This window comes from Larus michahellis, chromosome 1 (assembly GCF_964199755.1).
Source record: "Larus michahellis chromosome 1, bLarMic1.1, whole genome shotgun sequence".
Taxonomy (NCBI): Eukaryota; Metazoa; Chordata; class Aves; order Charadriiformes; family Laridae; genus Larus; species Larus michahellis.
Window position 1 is genome coordinate 164,456,953 of NC_133896.1, and position 20,785 is coordinate 164,477,737.

A 20,785-nucleotide genomic window follows, 5' to 3' on the forward strand; every position below is an offset into this window, starting at 1 on the left:
GAGAGTTTGGGATGCCGGGTGTCAAACTTTCGGGATGGGAGGAGTTAGGAGAGTCACTGGTTGGCATCTCCTGAGGCACTTCTAACCAGATCTTCAGGTTGGCGTCAAGGACCTGTGTGCAAGGAATGCTGCACCCTGACACCTCTCCTCAGAGCTGCTCCTCCCTGCTGCATCCTCCACCGTGTCTGCCCTATGGAATGCAGAGGAAACTTCAGCTCAGGATCGCTGTAGGGGAAAGGTGTGGTGTCCAGCTCAGATTAAGTTAATATGAAGTTATGCCAGTGCTGAAGAAGGAGATGGTCACAGGGAGGGGCAGTGTTTCAGCAGTGAAAACCCCTAATGACTGTGCCCTCACTCTCACATGGAATTCTTGGAAGCCTGGAATTTAATTTTAAAGGTGTGCTGAAGTGCTTTAAAAACAATCTCTACAGAAGTTGGTTAGACACCCAAATCATTAAATACAAACACTTTACTTATATAAAAATCACAGATACATGCTCTTGCGTTTCTGCTGGAAGAATGACATAAAAACACATGGTAAAACCTTGAGCCCTAATAAGGACCAGATTAGAAATTTTCATTTTACTTCCATAAAAACAAAGAAATGCCAGCATAGAGCTGCACTATAATACAAGCCAAGCTTGCTCTTTGAGAAAATTTCTTATGGAAATAAGTCAATGGCTATAGTGTCAGCCTCTATACAAGTGAGAGAGGAAGATGAGGAGGATGTGTCATAGGCTGAGGAGCCTATGTACTGCCTAGAAACAGCAGAAATCAAAAATACAGTGAAGCTGATGAGAATCTTTCCACTGATATCAGTATGCTTTGCCTGAGCCCCTCAGTGCATGTAACTACGGCAGCTTTTCCATATCTGATATGGGTGGGTGCCACCTTGGCACTGGAGAGCTTCTCAGAAGGAGGGATGGGAAGGCCAAGATTTGCACCAAGGGAGTTTGGGAGGAAAGTACAGTTGGGGGCAGGATATATTCTAGGTGCATGAAGCAGAATGAGCAGAACTGAGCATAAAAGTGTAAGACAATCACAGTATCAGAAGATACAGAGTCAATACAGGTAATTCTTGGTAGCAGGTTTGGGGGCTAATCTGTGTATTTCTCACTTAAGCCTCATCAGAAAATAAATGTAGATTTGTGGTCTCCTGCAGTTCCCTCCGACCAGTTCTACAAGCAGCTATGGTGATGAGGTAAATCTGTCTGCTATCAGGAGACAGTGTGACTGGAGGTTTGTGCAGCTCTGCTACTCCATCGCAGTGTTGGTATGAGCCTACAGCCTATAACACCCCCTGTAAATTTACTTCTGAGCAGTGAAGAACACCAGTGCTGATGTGGACCAGCAAAATCTGCTCTTCTTTGCAAGTAAAGCACCAGGTACCGACTATCTCAACTGGAAGAAGAGATATGTTCAGTCCAAAATCCCCAGGAAGCCTGCTCTCTTGAAAAAGATGCGAGGAAAACCGAGCCGGCAACTGTAGAAGCCAAAGGAGCGTGAGGTTTTGGGATCTATCTGGAGGTCTGGTGGAAGTGGGAGGTTGTGGCACATTTTTGTGAATGAACGGCGGTCTGCAGGAGGAGGTGGAAGATTGCTGGAGTGTGTCAGAGCACTGCGAGCGCTACAGGAACTTACTGGCTGACTACTTTTAGAAGCCTGTGGGATGGGAACGATGGGGAAGGTGGGAGGGCACATGCACAGGACCTGCATTCTTATGGGGGCACAGTTATTACAGGCTATAACTGTCCCACACACATACTTAGTGTGGATGATGGTAGGTTCAAATGTTGGGAAACAACTTACAAGCTGTAATTTCTTTTCCTAATAGAAACCCTCACAAAATAACAAACTGGCAGTTTGGGGGATATTTGTGATTTCTGGCTTTGCACTCTTTGGGTGTTAAATTCTGGGGTTGGGAAGGCTGCCGGCTGGTGTTCTAAGTGTTGAGGGTCTCTGATTACCTAGCAAAGAGGTTTAGTGGCAGGGAAGTCATCCTTCCACGGTTTGCTTCTGTACCTGCTCTGTGAAGACCGACCACTTTGGATACACAGCTCTGGGCATAAACCATGGGCAGGAGCATTCACTCCTGCAAACTGAGAAGGTGGATTTTGTGGTATGAAGGAGTTGGAGCCACCGTCCTACTCCATACAGGACATTCTGGATGGAGTTTCACCTTCTGCCTCATCTGAGCTAACTGTGGGCTACCAGCGAATGGGATGCGCTGGCCTCCCTCCCTCCCACACACACGGTGTCCCTGCTGTGTGACACTCCCAGACCGCTGTCACCGGGGAGTAATCCAGCAGGATGTGCACGCATTTCCCGTGGGATCAGTGAACTGATGCAAATCACCACGCAGGCATGTGATCGCTAATGCAAGGACGGGAGCCAGGGCTGGGAGAAAGGAAGAGCAGGATCAGCACTTTGGCAGCAGACCGCAGTTAAATTGGATTAAGTGCAACATGAAGCTGTACCCTAAAAAACTCAGCACATGGCAAACTTTGTTACCAACACCTTAGGCTGACAGCAGAAACTTGCAGGAGTCCATGTGGTTTTGTGTTCAACAGATGAATACAATATAATTCTGCCAACACAAGATTTTACAGGTGGCTTCTGGTATATCATGAGATTAATGAAGGGTAAAATATGTCAATTCTTGAATTAAAATAGTGAAATAGTGCAGTTGATTGTAAGACCACTACTTATCAGTTATCGATGAGACATAGTGCAACTTTTTCTCCCAGGACAACTGCAGCCTGCAAGCAAACATTTTAAATCTGTGATGACATGGACCGTCTAGGGACATAGTTATAGTTTAGGGAGTCTCATCATGATTACAGGGTCATCCTTAATGGATCCATTTAGTCTGGAGATTTTGCTAGTCTGTTGTGTACATAGACATTAATCTGAGATCAGAACCGATGTCTCCATTATAAAATGCAAAATGTGAGAAGAAGATAGCGAAGGTATATTTTCTTCTGTTTGCTTATGTTTGGTTTGTGTGACGAGGGTAAGAGAAAGGGTTATAAAAAGCAAGATTTAATGAAATTATGCTCTTTGGGGGCAGAAGCACAGTGTGGTATAATCAATCTCATGTTTCTTAATGAGCTCTAGGTCCCCATCTGATTTTAATTGTCTGTCTGGAGTACTAAAATACTTTCAGGCACTTATATTTTGCTCATTATTAATAAAGGGCATACAACACTTGAGATGTTTCTTCCATTTCCTGCCTCATTCCGGCTTATCCATTATGATTCTCAGTACTACAACAAAGTGAATCTTCTAATATTAATAAGAATCTCAAAAACCTGCAATTTTCTATGAAGTACACCACTGCAGGAAGTGAAATATATATAGAACAGCATGTTTTACACGAACATTGCAAAATACTGGGTTTTTCTTTGCGGAGCATAATTTAATAGCCCATTTTTTTCCCTTCAGCATGCACGAGACTTAAAGCAGAATGTGTGCCTGTACTTCAAACTTTGCTTCTGTAATAAACAAAACAATTTTCTGACAAGATTGCTTGTTGAACCAGAACTTAAATGTGTGGACGAGTCTAGCTGTAGGAGGCAATCTGTGTGCTTTTGAAGCTACATAATCTGTATTTATGTCTGCTGACATAAACACATGGCTGCAGGGTTACCCATGGCATGTCGAGAGGAAGGAAGGCTCCAGCAAGTCCTCTGCAGAAGGGACCCCCCTTTCCACCAAAAACTGAAAACCGAAATTTTCAAATTTTGGTGGAAACGCAGAAAACCCCGATGTTTTGTCAGGGTATGATCCCCACAGAGTTTGAAAGAACAGTAGAAACTAATCTTGTAGAGTAAACACAATTAAAGGCAGGGACAACGTCAGTTCTGGACAACACAGGGATGTTTTCTGTTATTAACGTGGAAATGTGCGTTTCTCCTTCAGCATAGTAGAAGAATGTCAGAATATGGGTGTTGTAAATATCTCTAACAAGGCCTTACAGAAAAGAGTCTTTCTGGGCAAACTTTATAAACATGAAATAGCTAAATCAGGGGATGAAAACCCACAGATATAATTATAGTTCATTTCTGCACACTGAGTCATCCTGACTATGGGTTCTCATTTCAGAACAATGCCCAGCCCTTTCTGCTCTACTTTCTGAGAGGTCTGCTCAAGCAGGGACTTATCCTTCCATGGGTGAGCCAAGGAACTGGTCATGACCAGGAAATTTTTTGATTAAATATATTTAGTGCTAAAAAATGTTTCCAAAGAACTGTCGAAGGGTGTAAATTCCCATATGCGAAAGGCAGTTTTGGTTCAGGAACCCAATACGCAGTCTCACGCCATAAAGAGTTAGGCAGACCATTTTAAATTTTGATTGTAAAATTCTTGATGGAGAGTGTAGCAGGAGAGTGAGTCATTTATGAAGTACAAGAAGAAAGATATGGGTGGCAGCCTGGGGAATAAGCCTCTTATACCTTGCGCAGCTGCAGGGGAGGGATGAAGAGGATCCTGATCCAGGGACTCGGTTACTGAGTCAGTCTCCCAGCAGGGTCAAGGCTGCGCAGACTTATTGCTGGTTGACCTCCATACGCTATTCCAGCAGAAGGTGACTCCCCGGGCCCGTGGGGTTCAGACATGCTTATTTCTCTTGCCAGGCTCTACTACCCGCTGCCAGGGAGCAGCAGGGTTAGCAGGGAGCCAAGGGTGACCTGCTCCTACCCACCTGGTGCAGACTCGTGGCACCCAAGCAAGAGGATCAGAGCAGTCCGAGAGCGGTCATCTGGCTCTGCTGACAGTCCAGGTCGCCAGTCTGCAGTGATGAGGCAGGGCTGAGGGCTTCACAGCTTCAGACAGCCCTTTCCCACCCCACTCTTGCTGGAGTTTCAGAGCAGCCCTTCAGTCCAGCCCTGGAGGGTGAAGGGCTGCAGAGCCTTTGAGTGCAACTGAGATTCAGGCACCAGCGCGGGGACAATTCAAAACAGGTAATCTGTGCTATGCCCCAAGGCTCTCTTAGCCTTATTTATTGGAAAGGATTAGCATTTTTTCTTTCGATATCCACAAATATTTTGGCGAAGGCAAGAGGAGAGATCTTGGAATACAAATGAATAAACCAGTCTTAGTTCAACCTCTATTATAACTACATACTCCTCAGTGGAGCTCCCTTCAGTTATGATTAATCATCCTTCCTGGCCGAGGAAATCCCACCCTGCGATTCCACTAATGACAGGGGTGAAATACGAGCCAACTGCCATTTCCACTTTTGCATAGCTCACTAGCAGCCCATCTACTCAGCCTTGTAGCTTACAAGGTGTAGTGCGGTGTTCCCTACCGACCTTCCGTCACTGAACAAAATCCCTTCAGCCGCTTCCCATTTAACCAAGGGCAAAGTAAACCCGAATAAAAGTCTTCAGTGTCAGACACACAGCATTTCCACCCATTTCAGAAACAGATGTACAGTTTTGTTTTGTTTCTGTAGGTAAATAAACTTTTAGCATGCAAATAAATATCACTTAAACTCTAAAAAAAAAGCTTCTGAATGGTAATGTGCCAATTCAGCTATAATTATGATACCAATTCAATAACATGAGGGTTTAATCCTGCCCTCATCTAAGTCAAAAGAGCAGATTCTGGTAGCTTTTTTTCTTCTCATTCAGAGAAATACTGTTTCTGATGTCAATATAAAACCACATGAAAAGGGATGGGATTCATCTGGCTATATGGGTAGGCTATTTGGTTTTTTCACTGTTCAGACACTGTGAAGCTTAAAGCCTGACTTTCTCTCTTTGATTTTCATTACGCCTTAGGAGGCTCTCCAGAGTCCTGTTATTTTTTCTCTTCTAGTACTCTAATTTATCAAAACTTAATACTCTTTTTAATTTGTCTTAGTGAAGACTACAGATTGACATTGGGAAGCTAGGAGCAAGTTATTTCTAACATGCTGCTGTTGTATGAACAACGCTTCCATGAATCTGTCTATTTTTTAAAGGAAAAAAAAATTTCTTTGCCCCCCCCCCTACATCTCCTGTCAGCGAGCTCCATTATTAATTTGTGTTGTTACCCGCTGTTCTCCTTTTTGAAGTTTCTGTCTGATAGCTCTTGTTATGAGAAAAATTGTACAGGCATTCCTTAGTTACCTTCTCCAGGCCATTCATGAAGCTACAGAAATCTACTACCCTCATGAAAAGTCTCTTTTCTAAGCTGAGGAGTCATAATGTATTTAATTTCTCCATCTAGAGAATTTTTTCTGAATCTTTAATCATGGCTTTCTTCCCTTTTTGGTACTTTTTTTCTATGCTACGTTAACATTTTGGAAATGATACAGACAGTCTATAGGAGCAGCATGGATTTATAGTAAGGTATAACAATGTTGTCCCTCTTATTCTTTATTCCTTTCCTAATAACTCCTAATATCTTTATCTTCTGAGTGATTTGAAATCCTTGACAGCCTAGATTGGTAGGAACTCCAGTACGTAAAGATAAACTCTTTTCCCATATAGTTTCCCCATGCATAGTTTTCAATGCTGAACTCCCATCTGCTGGTGTGTCACTCGGCAGTCACTCACTCTGAAATTCTTCTGCAACTCCTTGTGCTTCATTTTAGTTTTTACCTCATGATACTTGGCAATGTGAGACTATTTTGTCATTTCTCTTTAGTCACTTTCTTCTAGGTCACTTATGGATACGCTGAGAAAGATTGGTCCCAGATGGATTCCTGTGACAATCTATCGGTAACACCATCCACTGTGAAATGTTCTTATTTTCTCTTTCCTCTCTATCATCAGTTATAGAACCATGTGAGGACCTCCCCTTTTACCCCAGGAACACTTAAATTCTTTAAGGTTCATCTATGAAGAGCCTTGTTAAAGCTGCTTTGCATTATATGATACAGGCAAGTGTCACACATTTAAAATACAAGTGTTCAAAATGGAGCCTTGATGACAAACTACTGAGAATTTAATTTTGAGTACATAGTCCATCGGGCTATTAACAGGGTAATTAAAAAAAAAAAAAAGGATAAGACTAGGAACCTAATACATGCAGTTAAGAAAGAAATCACCTGTTTTTATTCAGGTTGTTAAAGCAGTTGACGAAGAAATTGATCAGTCAAGAAAGTGTAGAAAAAGGAAAGAGGAAAGACAAAAGATAGTGGTGGATAAAGATGATAAGGACACAAGAAAAAAAATCCAGCAACAAGCTGAGCAGTGAACAGTACGGTACTGCGATTAGGTTAATTGTTCTATGGCCCCCAGGCCAAGGATGGCAGGATGCCCCTGCTGCCCTACAAGAGAGACAGACTCAACCCTGTCTGCACAGGAGTCTCCATAATCCCATAGACGTACCTTACTGCAAGCAATACTCTCACGCGTTCAGCCCCCTCACTCTTCCCTCTTCCCCAGGTAAATCTGTGCCTGCCACTTATTCACCATTACATTTCTTATGTGCTGTAATTTGTAGACAAATGTTCCACCTGTTATAATCCATGGTGCTTTTTCTGCAGTGCATTTATTTCAAGATAGGATTATTTATTTATTTGTTTGTTTATGTTGCATTACAAATTCTAAGAGCTAAGTTTTGGGTGCACTTTTCTTCTTAGAAAACATCTTGCTCGGGTGCACCTTTCTTCTTAGAAAACATCTTGCTCATTTGAGAATTTTCAGTCTTGGACAGTAAGAAAAATGCTTTTTCTTCACAGATGTAGTTATAATTTTCTTTTGTAACTTTTTTCTTATATAACCAGCAAAGCACAAAATCTCGGCATATTCAAAGTATCATTTTAAATTGAAAGCAAACCAGGTATTGAGAAGTCTACACATAAAATAAATTTTGCATGCTGGAAACATCTGACTTCAAAAAGATACAAAAGGGAACGATCTTCATAATAAAAACTGTTTATTTTTGAAGTTTCTGTCAATGGCAGGCTATCATAACATGTAATCATTCTATTTTTAATAAAGATTTCTGCAAAAGTAATCTTTCTTTGGAGTATAATATGCAATTTTTTATTTTTTTTCAGAAAAGGTTAGGCAAAGGAGATGAAAATTTGCAAGGCTTCTGTTATTTAGTCTGTGAGGATGGAGCTGAAATTTAGTCTGAAAGATTAGCATTTACAAAACTAAGAGCAAACAGAAAACACATTCATTGTTTTAATATTATTTTAACATATTTTAATATTTTGGTTAAAATGTCTTCAAGTCCAGGGGCGAAATTGGAATTGTATCAGAACATAAGATACAGTGTACAATATAGAAGCTGACAGAAATGAGATGTTCTAATACATCGTTCTGACTTCATTAGAACTTAACTTAGACTGGTATCTGGTTTATGACATAGAGTTTTGAGTTGGCTCCTTTGTTTTCCTGCATTTAACAAGTAAATCTGCTCATAGAGCTTATTCCACTGTCTCAAAGAATCATTTTTCAGGTTCAGTCTCTTGTTCAACATGTAATGCAGAACTTTGAAACCTTGAGATGAAATAAATCCATGATCTTTACTTAATGGTGTCACACAAGCAAGAGAAAGACCTCATAGTGGCCCTAGGCGGGGAGCTTACCTGGGGGAAGTTACTCCAGAGCAGCCTGCACATGGGAGCTTGTTTGTGCTTATGCACCTTCATCTAGACAATCTACAAACTAAGTGTAAAGAGGGAATTAGAAAGATATAACATAAACAACTCTAGCAAATCAAGTATATGTTGCTTATGAAAATCACTTAAATCACAAAGAGTATACTAATGGACAGAAAATAATATCTTTATACCTCTCATAATACAAAAGATAACTTATTTTTATACCTTTCTTATTTTTACTCTGCACTGAATGTGCAACTGCAGAAGAAGTAAAGCCTGACAAAGTAAAACCTGACAAAATCTGTATCGTAATGACTATATAGAAAAGAGCAAAAATAAAGCTGCACAGGCAATAATAAACCTGATATTTTAAAAATCTTACAGACATTTGTTTCTACAAGTTTTAGTGAAACAACACTGTGTAGCATTATCTCAGCCCATATTAGACAACAGAGAATATCAGAACTACAGGAAAAACTTCAGTGTGAGTTATAACCATGTATCAGTAAGACCATTTTATATTTTGAAGTGTTCCATGCAGTTAAGAGATTTAAGATTAAAAGAGTACTAAACTAGTGAATTACCTACTGAAAAGCAATTTATGCTGCGGTGGATGCTCACCCCTCTCTTTAATTCAGTTGAAAAGACACTGAACCACCTTCCTGCGGATCCTGGACCCACTGGCTGACCAGTTTCAATAATTTTAATGCTCATGAAAGTACCTACCTTTTTGTGTGGGGGAAAAAGGAGAGAGTTTTAGGGCATTCCACAGTGCATTGGAAATTGCGTGACAGAGGTCTTGAATCTCATCTTAAATAGGCCAAATGCCGGGAATATAAAATTGTCGAGTTCTTAAGGGTTTTGCATGGGGGTCCAGGGTTTCTCTAGCATGGGGGAGACCTGACTTGCTGACCCCCTCTTCCTCCATTTAGGAAGCGTTGTAAAAACACGGCTGTCATTTCGGTGTACCGCTTTTGCAACTTCTGACAGGAACTCAAGTGCTTCCTGAAACCGTACCCCCCGGCGGGGCGATAGCATTACCCTGACCTTTCTTAAAGCCTCCAAGCGAAAGGGAGGCAGGAAAAGGACATACCAGAAAACGTCTAGGGTTTCTGCCATCTTGATCTATCGCCTCACCTCGGTTTCCTCCTTTCAAGCCAGCAGCCCCGCAGCCTGATGCTCGCCTCCCTTCACCTGCTCTGCCGCACCGGCAGCCGCCCTTCGCTGGGGCTGGGGGAGAGGAGAAGCAGCTCCCCGCTTACCGACGAGGCGAAGGACAACATCCGACGCAACCCGCAGAGGCTACGGCCCCGCCGTCTCCCGCCCCGCGCAGGATGCGAGCCGGGCGCCCGGCAGCCCGTACCGCCAGGGGTGCTCAGGCCCGGACCGACGGGTCTCCCTACCAGGCGGTAGGTACGGCCGGCGGTGAGGGGGGAGCCGGGGGGGGGGGGGGGGGGGCAGTGGTGGTGGGACGAAGGGCCCCGAGCGGCCGCCGGCCGTTACCGGATGGCGGCGGGAACCGGGCGGGGCGGCGCGTGCAGGTAGCCGGGGAGGGGAGGCGGGGCGGGCACACCAGTAACGGCCGCCCTGCGCGCGTGGCCAGGGGGGGAGGAGGAGGAGGAGGAGGAGGAAGAGGAGGAGGGATGAGAACGCCGCCGCCGTTGCATCCGTGACAGGGGCCTGAAGAGCCCGATCTTGGGACGGCCCCTTTCCCACCGCCGGCGCACGGGCGCTGCTCGCTCGGGGGAAGGGCGAGAAGGAGGAGGAGGACGACTCTGTGTATGTGAGAAAGAGCGTGGAGATGAGCTCAGCCTTGTCCCCTGGAGCCGCCTGAGGAGACCCGGCTCACTCCCTCCACCCCCGCCGCTGCCGCCGCCATGGCTCACTCCCCCATGCAGACGGGCCTGCCGGGGATGCAGGTGAGGACCGGGCGGCGGGAGGGGCCAGCCCCAAGGGCAGGCGCGGACACGCACCCCCGGCGGGGATGGGCCCTCGCCGCCTCTTCCCTCGAGTGGGGATGGGGGGGGAGGGGGGAAACGACACGAAGGGACGTCGGTAACGGGGGTTCCCTGGGGTGGAGGGACAGGGCGAGAGGAGAAAACGCCTCTTGGCTCTGACTCGGCCCCGGGGCCGGTCGGGGCTCGGGGGGGAAGGAGGGGGATCTCGTAACCCGTGGAAACGGAACGTGCTGTCAGCGCTTCGCGTAATGCCTAACGAGGTCCCTCCGCCTGGCGAATCACTCCTTCCCTCTCCCCTTCCTCCTTCCCTCTCCTCTTCCTCGGTAGCCTCTGGTTCGCCACAAGCGTGCGGAGCGGAGGGGTGCGTGGTTTGTCTCCCCCCCCACCCCCCGCCTCCCCGCGCCCAGGAGTTCTCCTCATGAAGCGAACCGTGTCTTGATGGACGATTTTCGGTCCCGGTTATTTTGACGTGACTGGGGGGAAGCATACGTAAAAAACGGGGCCTGAAAATGTTGACCTTCAGCGCATGCTGCAGTGCCCATCTCTGTGGTGCTGGCTAGTGGGAGCACTGCCCGAGGTGGGTGCGCAGGGATTGTGTTTGGCTCTAAGAGTTGGTTAGCTGCTGTCGTTACACGGTGGAATTTGCAGGTTCCGTGTTGTAACTATATTTTTGAAATAACCAGTGTGGTTTTCTGGTGACTGAGCTGGCTTCCCCCCCCCCGTTTTTCTTAGACCAAATGCAAACTACTGCCAGAAAAACATTAAGGTCATTGGTATCCGTGCATTGTTATTCTGATGTTTCCCACATCTTATTAGAAACTTTCCTGCCTCAACCTCCAAAAGGAAAACTTATGCATGGTATGTAGAGTTTTTCTCAGTTTATCTCCTGGATTGAAAGTTTTCGTGCTTCATTGGGTTTAAGTACTGATTTACACTGGTTCGTTTTTCCGTGAGTCAAGATCTTAAGTCATGAATCTTTTTTTCTTTGCGTAACTTGAGGATTTGAATTTAAAATGTTACATGCTTAGGCATAGCATTAATTATATGCTCAGGCATAGTACTGGATGCCAAATAGAGTATGTAGGCCCTCGCTCTGAACGGATTAATTTATTGCGTGGTAGGTACTGCTGTTGAGTGTTCAAGTTCACCTTCCAAATATGAACAGTTCACCGATTCCTGGAGACTGAGAAGTAACGGTTGTTTGCTTTGGCTAGGGCTAGATTAATGTTGCATTTTTTTATCCTTTTGAAACATGTTAGAACGAAGATGACTATCTACTTACTTTGAAACAGAATCTGTAATATTTTAGAATTAAAAAATCAGATTTGAAGCTGCTCAGAAATGAGAGAATTAAGATTATTCTAGCAATATGCATGTACCGCTTATGCGTGTCACTTCATGATCTTTCTAAGGACCTGCATTTTTTATTGACTGGATTTGTTATTTAGTTTGTAATACTGTTAGCGATACTAAACAGGTAGATATTCAGGGGTTTTGTTAGTCCACATAATTTGGGAGTTTACTTGAAATCTCTTCTTATTCAGAACAGTGTTATTATTCTCATTAATTTTTATTGTATTATTATGAGACTTTCTCAAGCGTGAACTTTAACCATTTAAAAAACCCCATACAAATACCAAAGTAAAGACCTGCTGATAGGTAGAGGCATAAAGTCTGTCAGCAATATGAATCCTACTTGCTCATCTTCTTCTTCCAGTTCAAGATGTCTGTAGCCATTTCCATTCTGTCAGAGTATATAGCAATTTTATAGTGGTTTGTTTTCAGTACACGATTCTCTTTGATTTTACTTGCAGATAAACGTTCAAAGAGTAAGGTACATACAATGTGTGACATTTACTTAAATAAGACAAAGGTTATGGTTTAGGACTTTTTATTATATAAAAGAAAGAGGAATAGAGCTCAGTTCTCTGGGTTATAATTAAATTGCCTAAATCACGGGACTATCTTTTCTTTTTCTGTAGTGTGATCCCTCCTCCCCACCTACCAGCTTCTGCAACAAACGGTGTAAGCAGTGTCAGTGACAAGCTATGCAGCTTTCTCCTACGTTCTTTGCTGTACTTACACAAGAGAGCTGTCAGTATCCTAGTGTGAACAGGAGTAACTTCTTGACCCCTCAAAAATCACATGCAGGGACAATGCTTTATTAATTCTGTTTGGTGTGAGCAGAGTAATGTGTTAATAGAGCAGAGGAATGAAGGATTAATGTATTTCTCTCTGAACAACATATCTGATCGATGTTTGAAGAGCGATGCATAAAAAGTGAGTGGGTAGAGAGTGAGCCAAAGGAATGAAAAACTGTGGAGGAAATGTAGGATGGTGCTGGAAGGTTGTCAAAACCTGAGATTCACTGTCTGCTGTGAAGTGGGCATGTCGTAAGCTGAATAAAAACAGAGTTGGGTTTTTGACCTAAATTTCTATGTGTGCAAATAAGTTTGGACTCAATGTTTATGCTGTCCTTGGTTTAAGGGCTTTGTGTAGATAGGAGTTTGAGTGTGTGGCATGAAGGTGCATCATTACTAAACTTGAGAGTGTGTTGTCTTCCTTCTTTATGCTTTATAGAAGTGGCCTGGGGAGAATGCTTGTTTGTCTGTAATGCATGGAATTTCTGCAAGACTGGCTCGAAGTAAGTGTATATGACCTTGATTTTCAGACTGGTCTGCATTTCAAGGCTGTGGTAAGCTTCTATAGCTTCTTTATGGGAGCTGTATTTTAAATAATAAAGTACTGTGTTTATAAATTTATGGTAAGAGCGCTTGGTGAACCGTAATGCATTTTGAGGCATGTTAGGAGTGTGTTGGACCAAAAAGCTTGGGAAACCTAGCCTGTCAGAGAAAATCTCAAGGGATGAAGCTGCAGAACAGTACTGCTGTACATCAAGCTGTTGGATATGTGGCAGCAGCCAGTTTTAAGGAAAATTTAAACAATGAAATAGTAAAATTAATAGTGACTGTTTCTCTTCCCTCTTTATCCACTTAAAAAGTTTTGAGGTTAAGCTACATCTGGTTTGCTTGTATTTTTCTTTTTTTTCTGAAGCTGGAGAACCAGAAAAGCAGTTTTTTACCATAGCTTTTCTGTGTACTTCTATCTGTGTGAAATCACTGTGTAGAACAGATTTTATTATTAGCCTACTTTAAAATGGGCCTTATGTTATGATAATAAGAATACCATAAACTCCTTCTGAGAAAAGATAAATGTCTCTGTCAGCTTCAGATCTCAGAGAAGTGAGGAAAAACCCACAGGTGGTTTGCCTTTTTGAAGTTCAGGCAGTGTGTGTGTTCAGGCAGTACAGTGCCACAGTTAGAATGGATCTAGGTATGACTTCTAGCTGTAATTTTAGGTGCTTCCATGCTAAAGGTAATTAAAAGTTTCAGGTGAGTAAGAATTTCAAATACACTTCTGTGGCATAATGAACACTGCTACTGATGGACTGTGGAGTTACTGATCAGAAACAATTATTGTCACCTTCTTTTTCCTGCTTCAGTCTCCTAAAGGGGAAAAAAACAAACAAAAAAACCCCCAACCCCACCCTCCCCTAAATGCCCTGAAGCCCTGAACTTTTTTTTTTCTCTCCTAAGAAAAATAATTTTCTGAGAAGGTTTTATTTTTTTGTATTTCTGTATGTCAGCTTCATAAAATTCCTGAGGTGCTTTTAAAATTCCATCATTTTTAAGCCAAAGCCTCTTCTGTGTGATAAAAACCTTTCTTTATCTTCCTCCCTTTCATTTTTTTGGGTAATAGTAACAGTATTTATGCAGCAAGTTTTTTTTATTCATTCTTTATTGTTATTTTCAATGCAAGAGCTACACGTTCTTCATCCAAAATGTAAGCATTTACATTCACACCGTCTTGCTTCAAGAAATGTTAAAAGTTTAACTAAATCTAAATGGCAACTTGACAGATGAACAGAAAGGAAAGATTGTTAAGTATAAAGGCACCATTTCTGGCTCAGAAAGTGTCTGAACTGCCAGTTTGCTGGAGTCTGGAAGAGCGTTTTGGGAAATGCTGCTATTTACTTGTCTGTTCTTGCACTGTTCCCAAGATGTTCAATTTTGACTGCTCTAGGGGAAGTGTTCTGGCCTAGAGGATCCTTTGTTCTGATCCAGCATGGCTGTTCTTTTGTTCTTACTATATGTATTACTGTCTTTCCTATTATAACTTATTCTCATTTTAAAATAAACTGTTGTAACTACCTCATGTGTGAGCTCTAGTTTTGGTAATTGCAAAACATTAGGTTGCTAAATCAAAGGCACTGCAAAGTCCATGTAGCCTCTGCTGACTTCCATTTGCAGCTTCTGTGTAGGAGATTAATTTTCCCCAATTTGAATTTTTTTGAGAGTTTGTTGAAGTTATAGGTGGGTTTTTTTCCTCAGTCTTTAAGCTGCTTTGTTCTTTTCTTTCTGTGGCCTTTTGCAGGTCCTTTTCTATTAGGTGGAAAATAACTGGTAATTAACCATCATGTATAGACTGCTTTGTCTTTGGGGAGCAGTTTGAGGTACTCAGCCTGTTACTCTTTTGGGTTGACCTTATCACTTCATGAATAGCTGAAGAATTTCTTAGGACAGCTTTTTGGAATAAGGACCGGTAATAGTAATCCTCATTTTTTGTGAATCTCTGTGTTACATTGTTTCAGCCCTTTTGTGGTTTTGGAGCTATGCTTTTTAGACATGCTTTCTAGAATTCCATTTAATTTTAAATGTTTATGTAGAGGTAAGGTGGGGTGTTTATACAGAGGCAGAGGAGGTAAGGAAAGGTACTTTTAATTTCCAAAGGCTGAACTTAGAAAATATGGTTTTGGATCTTTGTTGTGGCATCAGTCACACCCAAGATGGTTGGCTGTCCCTGTCAGTTACCAAGTGACCAATGTCAGCGTTCATCTTTTTATCTTAACTGTTGTCTCACCATTGGTGTCAACAGCCTCTAAACAGGAAAAACATATTTCCATCAGTGGCCTTCCAGAATGGGTAAACAGACACTGCTTATGGCAACTGTATCTTTCAGGTACCCTTATAGACCACTCAGGCTAGTTTCATGTACTAGTTTCATGTTTAAGGTGCCCTTGTAGTCAACTGTCATCTTTGTTCCCCAGAGAGACAGAAGACTATTGATGTAGTGAATACATTTAAATACTGGGGCTTTTGTTATGATTGGTGTACAAGGCTTTGATGTCAGCTTTTACATAGTGGCATCTTTTGTGTCTCTGAGATAGGAAATGGATACATGTATCTTGTCTACATTTTAAAATTTTGCCTGAATTCTTTTCATGCTCCCTTTCTTGGGTGGGAGGAGGAGGAGGGGATGTACCAAACACTGATGAACAAAGCCAGCAAGATTTGTAATATAAGATACTGCATCCCAGAATAATTGGGCCTGGCTTTTGCTTTTGGGATGATACACCTGCCTGTATTGGTAAAGCACTATTTAATTAAGTGGTGTTGTGTGTGGCTAAGAGTAATGATTTGTATAGATGCAGCTATATAATCAAAACCTCTTTTACTTGTAAACTTTTTCAGTTGAGGACTTTGTGTTTGTCCATATACATCTGTTAATATGGGGTAAGTTTCCATGTATACGTATGCACCTGACGACTAATAACAGAGATGATACATTAGGAAGCATCACTTCAATGTACTGAATTTGAGATGTAGAGGGAGAAATTCTATAAGAAAATATTTAGTTTTATGAGAAAACATAAAGATAATATAATGACTCTATACTACATGAGAACAGTTCCAGAACAATTTTGATCTGGGTTTCCTAACCCATCATTACAATGATCTCCCTTTTTCTGTAGGGAAAAGTTGCTTTTAAGGTGGTCTTCAGCTTCCATATTCCAATTCTTTGGTACAGAGAAGCTTGACTGTGAATGAAGCAACTTCATTTTGGCAAAATTGCTGACTCCCTTCAGTTGATGTGTTTGGGTTGTATGCCTAATTAAGTCTCAAGCCATGATCAGTACGAGGTGATGATGGCATGGTGGCACTCACAAGTTAGCTGATACCAGTAAAATCTGTTTGGTTTTTTTTCCTAAGCTTGTTTTAAGCTTTAGTATATTACCTGAAACCAAACTCCTGGATATGTTGAGGATGTATAATTCCAAAATTAGATAAATGTAGTATACTTTTGAAGAGGTATATTGAATAGACTCTTTAGTAAAATTGCTTTCGTAAGCCAATAAATACTTTGTTTATTGGAAGTATCTGTGCATGGAATTGTTACCTCTTACTGGACAAGAACATATCTGAGAATAATAAATGTTTAGGTTGCACAAGCATCAGACTGTTCCATATGTTGATTCTACGTTAGTATGGAACTAAGAGCCTTCTGCAGTGTAACTCGATAGAAAGTGAGGCTTGAAACAGGAAAATTTGGGGAATGCTTGTACTCCTCTATTCTATATTTAGTTGTACTGTTAGGCAGCTTCTTAAGAGGCATACATCTGGATTTTCCTGTCAAATGGTAGAATGGGTGGAAGAGGCATCTCCGCTCAAATTATGGGATTGCTGTAGATCCTAAAACTCACTCTTTTTCTTCTTTTCCTTAATTAGTGTTAATGCAACATAAATGTCTAAATGCTTCTACTAGCGTTATTTATTCAGCCATTTACCATAATGGTGGGAATTTCTGCAAAGAGCCACTACTTTCTTTTTTCTTTTTATCCATAGTTTAGCTAATTAAGAGTGACTTTTACTGTGTCTGATTGATCTCTTATCAAGAGGAAACAAGTGAGAGACGTTGCTTTAAAACTGTTGTTTGGGACTCACTTCCTTAACTGTCTTTCTCTTGGTGTCTAAAATAGATTTTGGGCTTCACTGCTGTGCTGTGTCTACTGATGATACTTGTTTGTTGTTTTCATTGTGTGCTCGAGGCATGGAAAGATTTTTCAATTGCAGTGATTTATGTTTTAAAAGTGTAATGGGTGGAAAGGAGGAAGTCAGTTACAGATCATGAAAGTTTTTAGTGATGTTATATTAAAAAAAAAAAAGAGCCTGAGGAACTATTCAGAAATTCAGCATATTTAATTGGATTTTCTTTCTGAGTGCTTGTAGAAAGCAGGCAGGTCAGTTAACTATTAATTTTGGAATTAAACTCTTAATGTTGTACACTAAGCAGCTTTCTGAATGAAAATCTGAATGAAAAATATAAAATTACAGCGTGATTTGAGCAGGGAACATTGCACCCAGAAAATGGTATTAGTTCACTGGGAATTTGGATGTATGCTTTGGATATCCATGTAATTGATGAAGAACTGAATATTTTGTATTCTGAATTTCAGATAAGTGCATCTTCCTTGAATTAAGTGGAAAGAGGTTTATACAGTGGCTGAAGAATGTTTTTATGATAGGCTGACTTTAGACAACTTTTTTATTCCCCCTGGAAGCACACTTAAAACCTGTTCCAATCTAGTTAGGAATCAGAGCAAGGGAGTTGAACTGTATTATGTATTATTAAGGGCACTCTGATGCATACTATATGTTTTTATCCTGATCCGTTTGTGACATCCAAAGTGTTTGAGGTATGCAAGGTTTTACACCTTTATTCTTCACTTCCTCTCTCACCACTTCCTTACGACCCACCGAAGTTTCATGGCAGAGTTTATGGCAGTTTTTCCTCTTTATGATAGTTTAATGTATTGCTAATTCTTCCAACTGTTCACATTTTTTTCCCAGAAAAAAAGCAATTTCCTTCTGGTAGTGCATGTCTGAATTGAATAATTATAGTATTGGAGATGGAAAATGAGAAATATGGAATGTGTACTTTTCCAGAATAAAAGAAATGAACAATCGTGTTCTTTTCGATCACTGACAAATTCTCAGTGAAACATCTGGATCTTAGTTTTACTCCTAGTTAGTACAGATGAATGCTTTCATTCTAGTCTTTGTACCTTTCATTAAATGTTTTGCTGATTAGTCTTCTAAAAAGAAAATAAAAATAAAAGTCAGTTGTTGCTGTTCATGGTAACTATAAAGTGGCTATCCTAGTTCAGATAATTTTACTTTATTATCGACAGATGAAACTGAGAGATAGCTCAGTTCAAATTTTAAGGTTTCTTAAAAATTTCTTTTTTTTCCCCCTTGTTTAGATTAAAGTCCCACACTATAAATCCAAATACTTTAATATATTTTATCTTTTTGGGTTAGTTAGCTGCTCTTTGAAAATACAGGTAGGGCTTGATACAGTGCAGTAAAACTGAGCAGTTTTTCTTTTGCAATACTGCCTCTGTCTTATTTCAGTTTTCCACCAACTGCAGGAAATAATCTTGCGTTACTCATATATGTGTATATCAGTTATTCATATATGGTGTATATATATTGCTGAAAGAAAAAACTTGCAAGCTTCAGAGAAAGGTAAAATGCTGGGTAACAAAATTTGAGGCTTCTCATTCCTGGAAGTAGTTTTTCCTGATGTGAAACCATCTTATTTTGGGGAGATTTTTTGTTTTGATTGTGGGTTTGGGTTTTTTGGTCAGTTTATTCTGTTCCATCCCTCTCTCCCCTTTTCATAGCCCAGGCCTGTGGGAGGGCTGCATGGTTTGAATTTGTGCATTTTAACCAAACTTACAAAATATCTCCACTGCTGCCACTTGTGGAGCTAGCTCTGTGGGGGTAAACATAAAAATGAAATCTGCTGGTCTGTGTTGAGGTTAATAGGCTTTAGATCTTTAGGTTTTTGAAAAATTGCAAGTGGTGATACTGGAAAACCTTTGCAGTGCAACTTCCGAAATGGAAAGCTGTGTGAAGAGGGATGACATCAAAAATGTGACAGTTGTTTACTTTGACTGGCTTTTAGGCTTGAAGTTCTCTGGGTACTTGAGAAAATTGTCTGTATGAACTTGTCTGCTAGATTTCTGTTAGCTTGTCTTTATAGAAATTAATCTAAAATAAAGAAATGATGCACTGCAATGGTGTCTCTTTTCAAAAGAAACTCATGTATTTGTGCAGTAAATTTAGCAGTAAAAATAATTCTCAGTGTGATAAAAATAGCGTCTCACAGAATAGCTCAGATTGGAAGGGACCACTGGAGCTCATCTAGTCCACCTCCTGCTCAAAGCAGAGTGAGCTAGGGCAGGTTGCTCAGGACCCCATCCAGCCTAGTTTTGAATACCTCTAAGGATCTACAGCCTGCCTGGGCAACCTTTTTCCAGTGTTGGATTACCCTTACAGTAGGAAAGGATGGGGTTTTTTTTCTTTGTGTGTTTTTGTTGGTTTTTTTTCTCTTCTGAAGTTTAAATGGAATTTCCTGTATCTCAGTTTGTGCTCATTGCATCTTGTCCTGGGCACCACTGAGAAGAGTCTGGCTCTGTCTTCTTTACTCCTTTCCATCAGGTATTCGCACACGATAAGATTTCCAACCCCCCCAGCGTTCTGTTCTCTGAGCTAAACAATCCCCACTCTTTCAGCCTCCCCTCATATGTCTGACGTTTCAGTCCTTAACCATCTTTGTGGCTCTTCACTGGTCTTGCTCCAGTATGACCATGTCTTGTACTGGGGAGCCCAGAACTGGGTGCAGCACTGCAGATGTGGTCTCACCAGTGCTAAGCAGAGCAGTAGGATCTCTTCCCTTGACTTTCTGGCAATGCTCTTCATAATGCAGCCCAGGATACTGTTGGTGTTCTTTGCCACGGTGGCACTGGCTTATGTTCACCTGGATGCTAAGGACTTCTCTTTAAAGCTACTTGCCAGCCAGTCAGTCCACAGCTTGTACTGGTGTATGGTGCTTCTCCTCCACAGGTGCAAGACTTTGCATTTGCCTTCATTGAATTTCAGGAAGTTTCTGTTGACCCATTTCTCCAGACTGCCAAGGTCTTCTGAATGGAACTAGTGTATAAACCACTCCTGCCAGTTCTGTGTTATCGGCAAACTTGTTGAAGGTGTGTTTTGCTCTATTGTCCACGTTATGGATGAAGATGCTAAACAGTATTGACCCAAGTATTGACCCCTGGGTAGTGACTGGCCTCCAGCTGGACTTTGTGCTGCTGATTTCCTAGCCTCATTCGTGTACCCTTGGACAATGTCTCTGTATTCCTCCTGGGTCACTTGACCCCGCCTCTACCTCTTGTACGCTTTCTCTTTATGCTTAAGTTTAGTCAGGAGTTCCTTTTTCACCCATGCGGTCTTCCTGCCACCTTTTTTTGTGTTCCTGGGTCAGATGGATCATTCTTGAACTTGGACGAGGTAATACTTGAAAATCAATCAGCTCTCCTTGATCACTGTTGTCTCTTGAACTGTTTCCCTGGAATTCTTCCAAGCAGATCCCTGATCTA

At 41.6% G+C, this 20,785-nt stretch overlaps 1 protein-coding gene across 2 annotated transcripts in view; it reads left to right on the forward strand.

The window, feature by feature from the left end:
• Window positions 1-10,140: 10,140 nt before the first annotated feature.
• STK24 (serine/threonine kinase 24) overlaps window positions 10,141-20,785 on the forward strand; it is a 59,236-nt gene continuing 48,591 nt past the window's right edge. Inside the window, exon 1 of one of the 2 annotated variants that reach the window (XM_074562629.1) lies at window positions 10,141-10,464. In XM_074562629.1, coding sequence (XP_074418730.1) covers window positions 10,423-10,464 — 42 coding nt within the window. In that variant the 5' untranslated portion in view covers window positions 10,141-10,422. Of the gene's footprint in view, window positions 10,465-10,927; window positions 11,081-20,785 lie in introns of those variants that run through there. The other variant, XM_074562620.1, reaches the window with a different exon arrangement.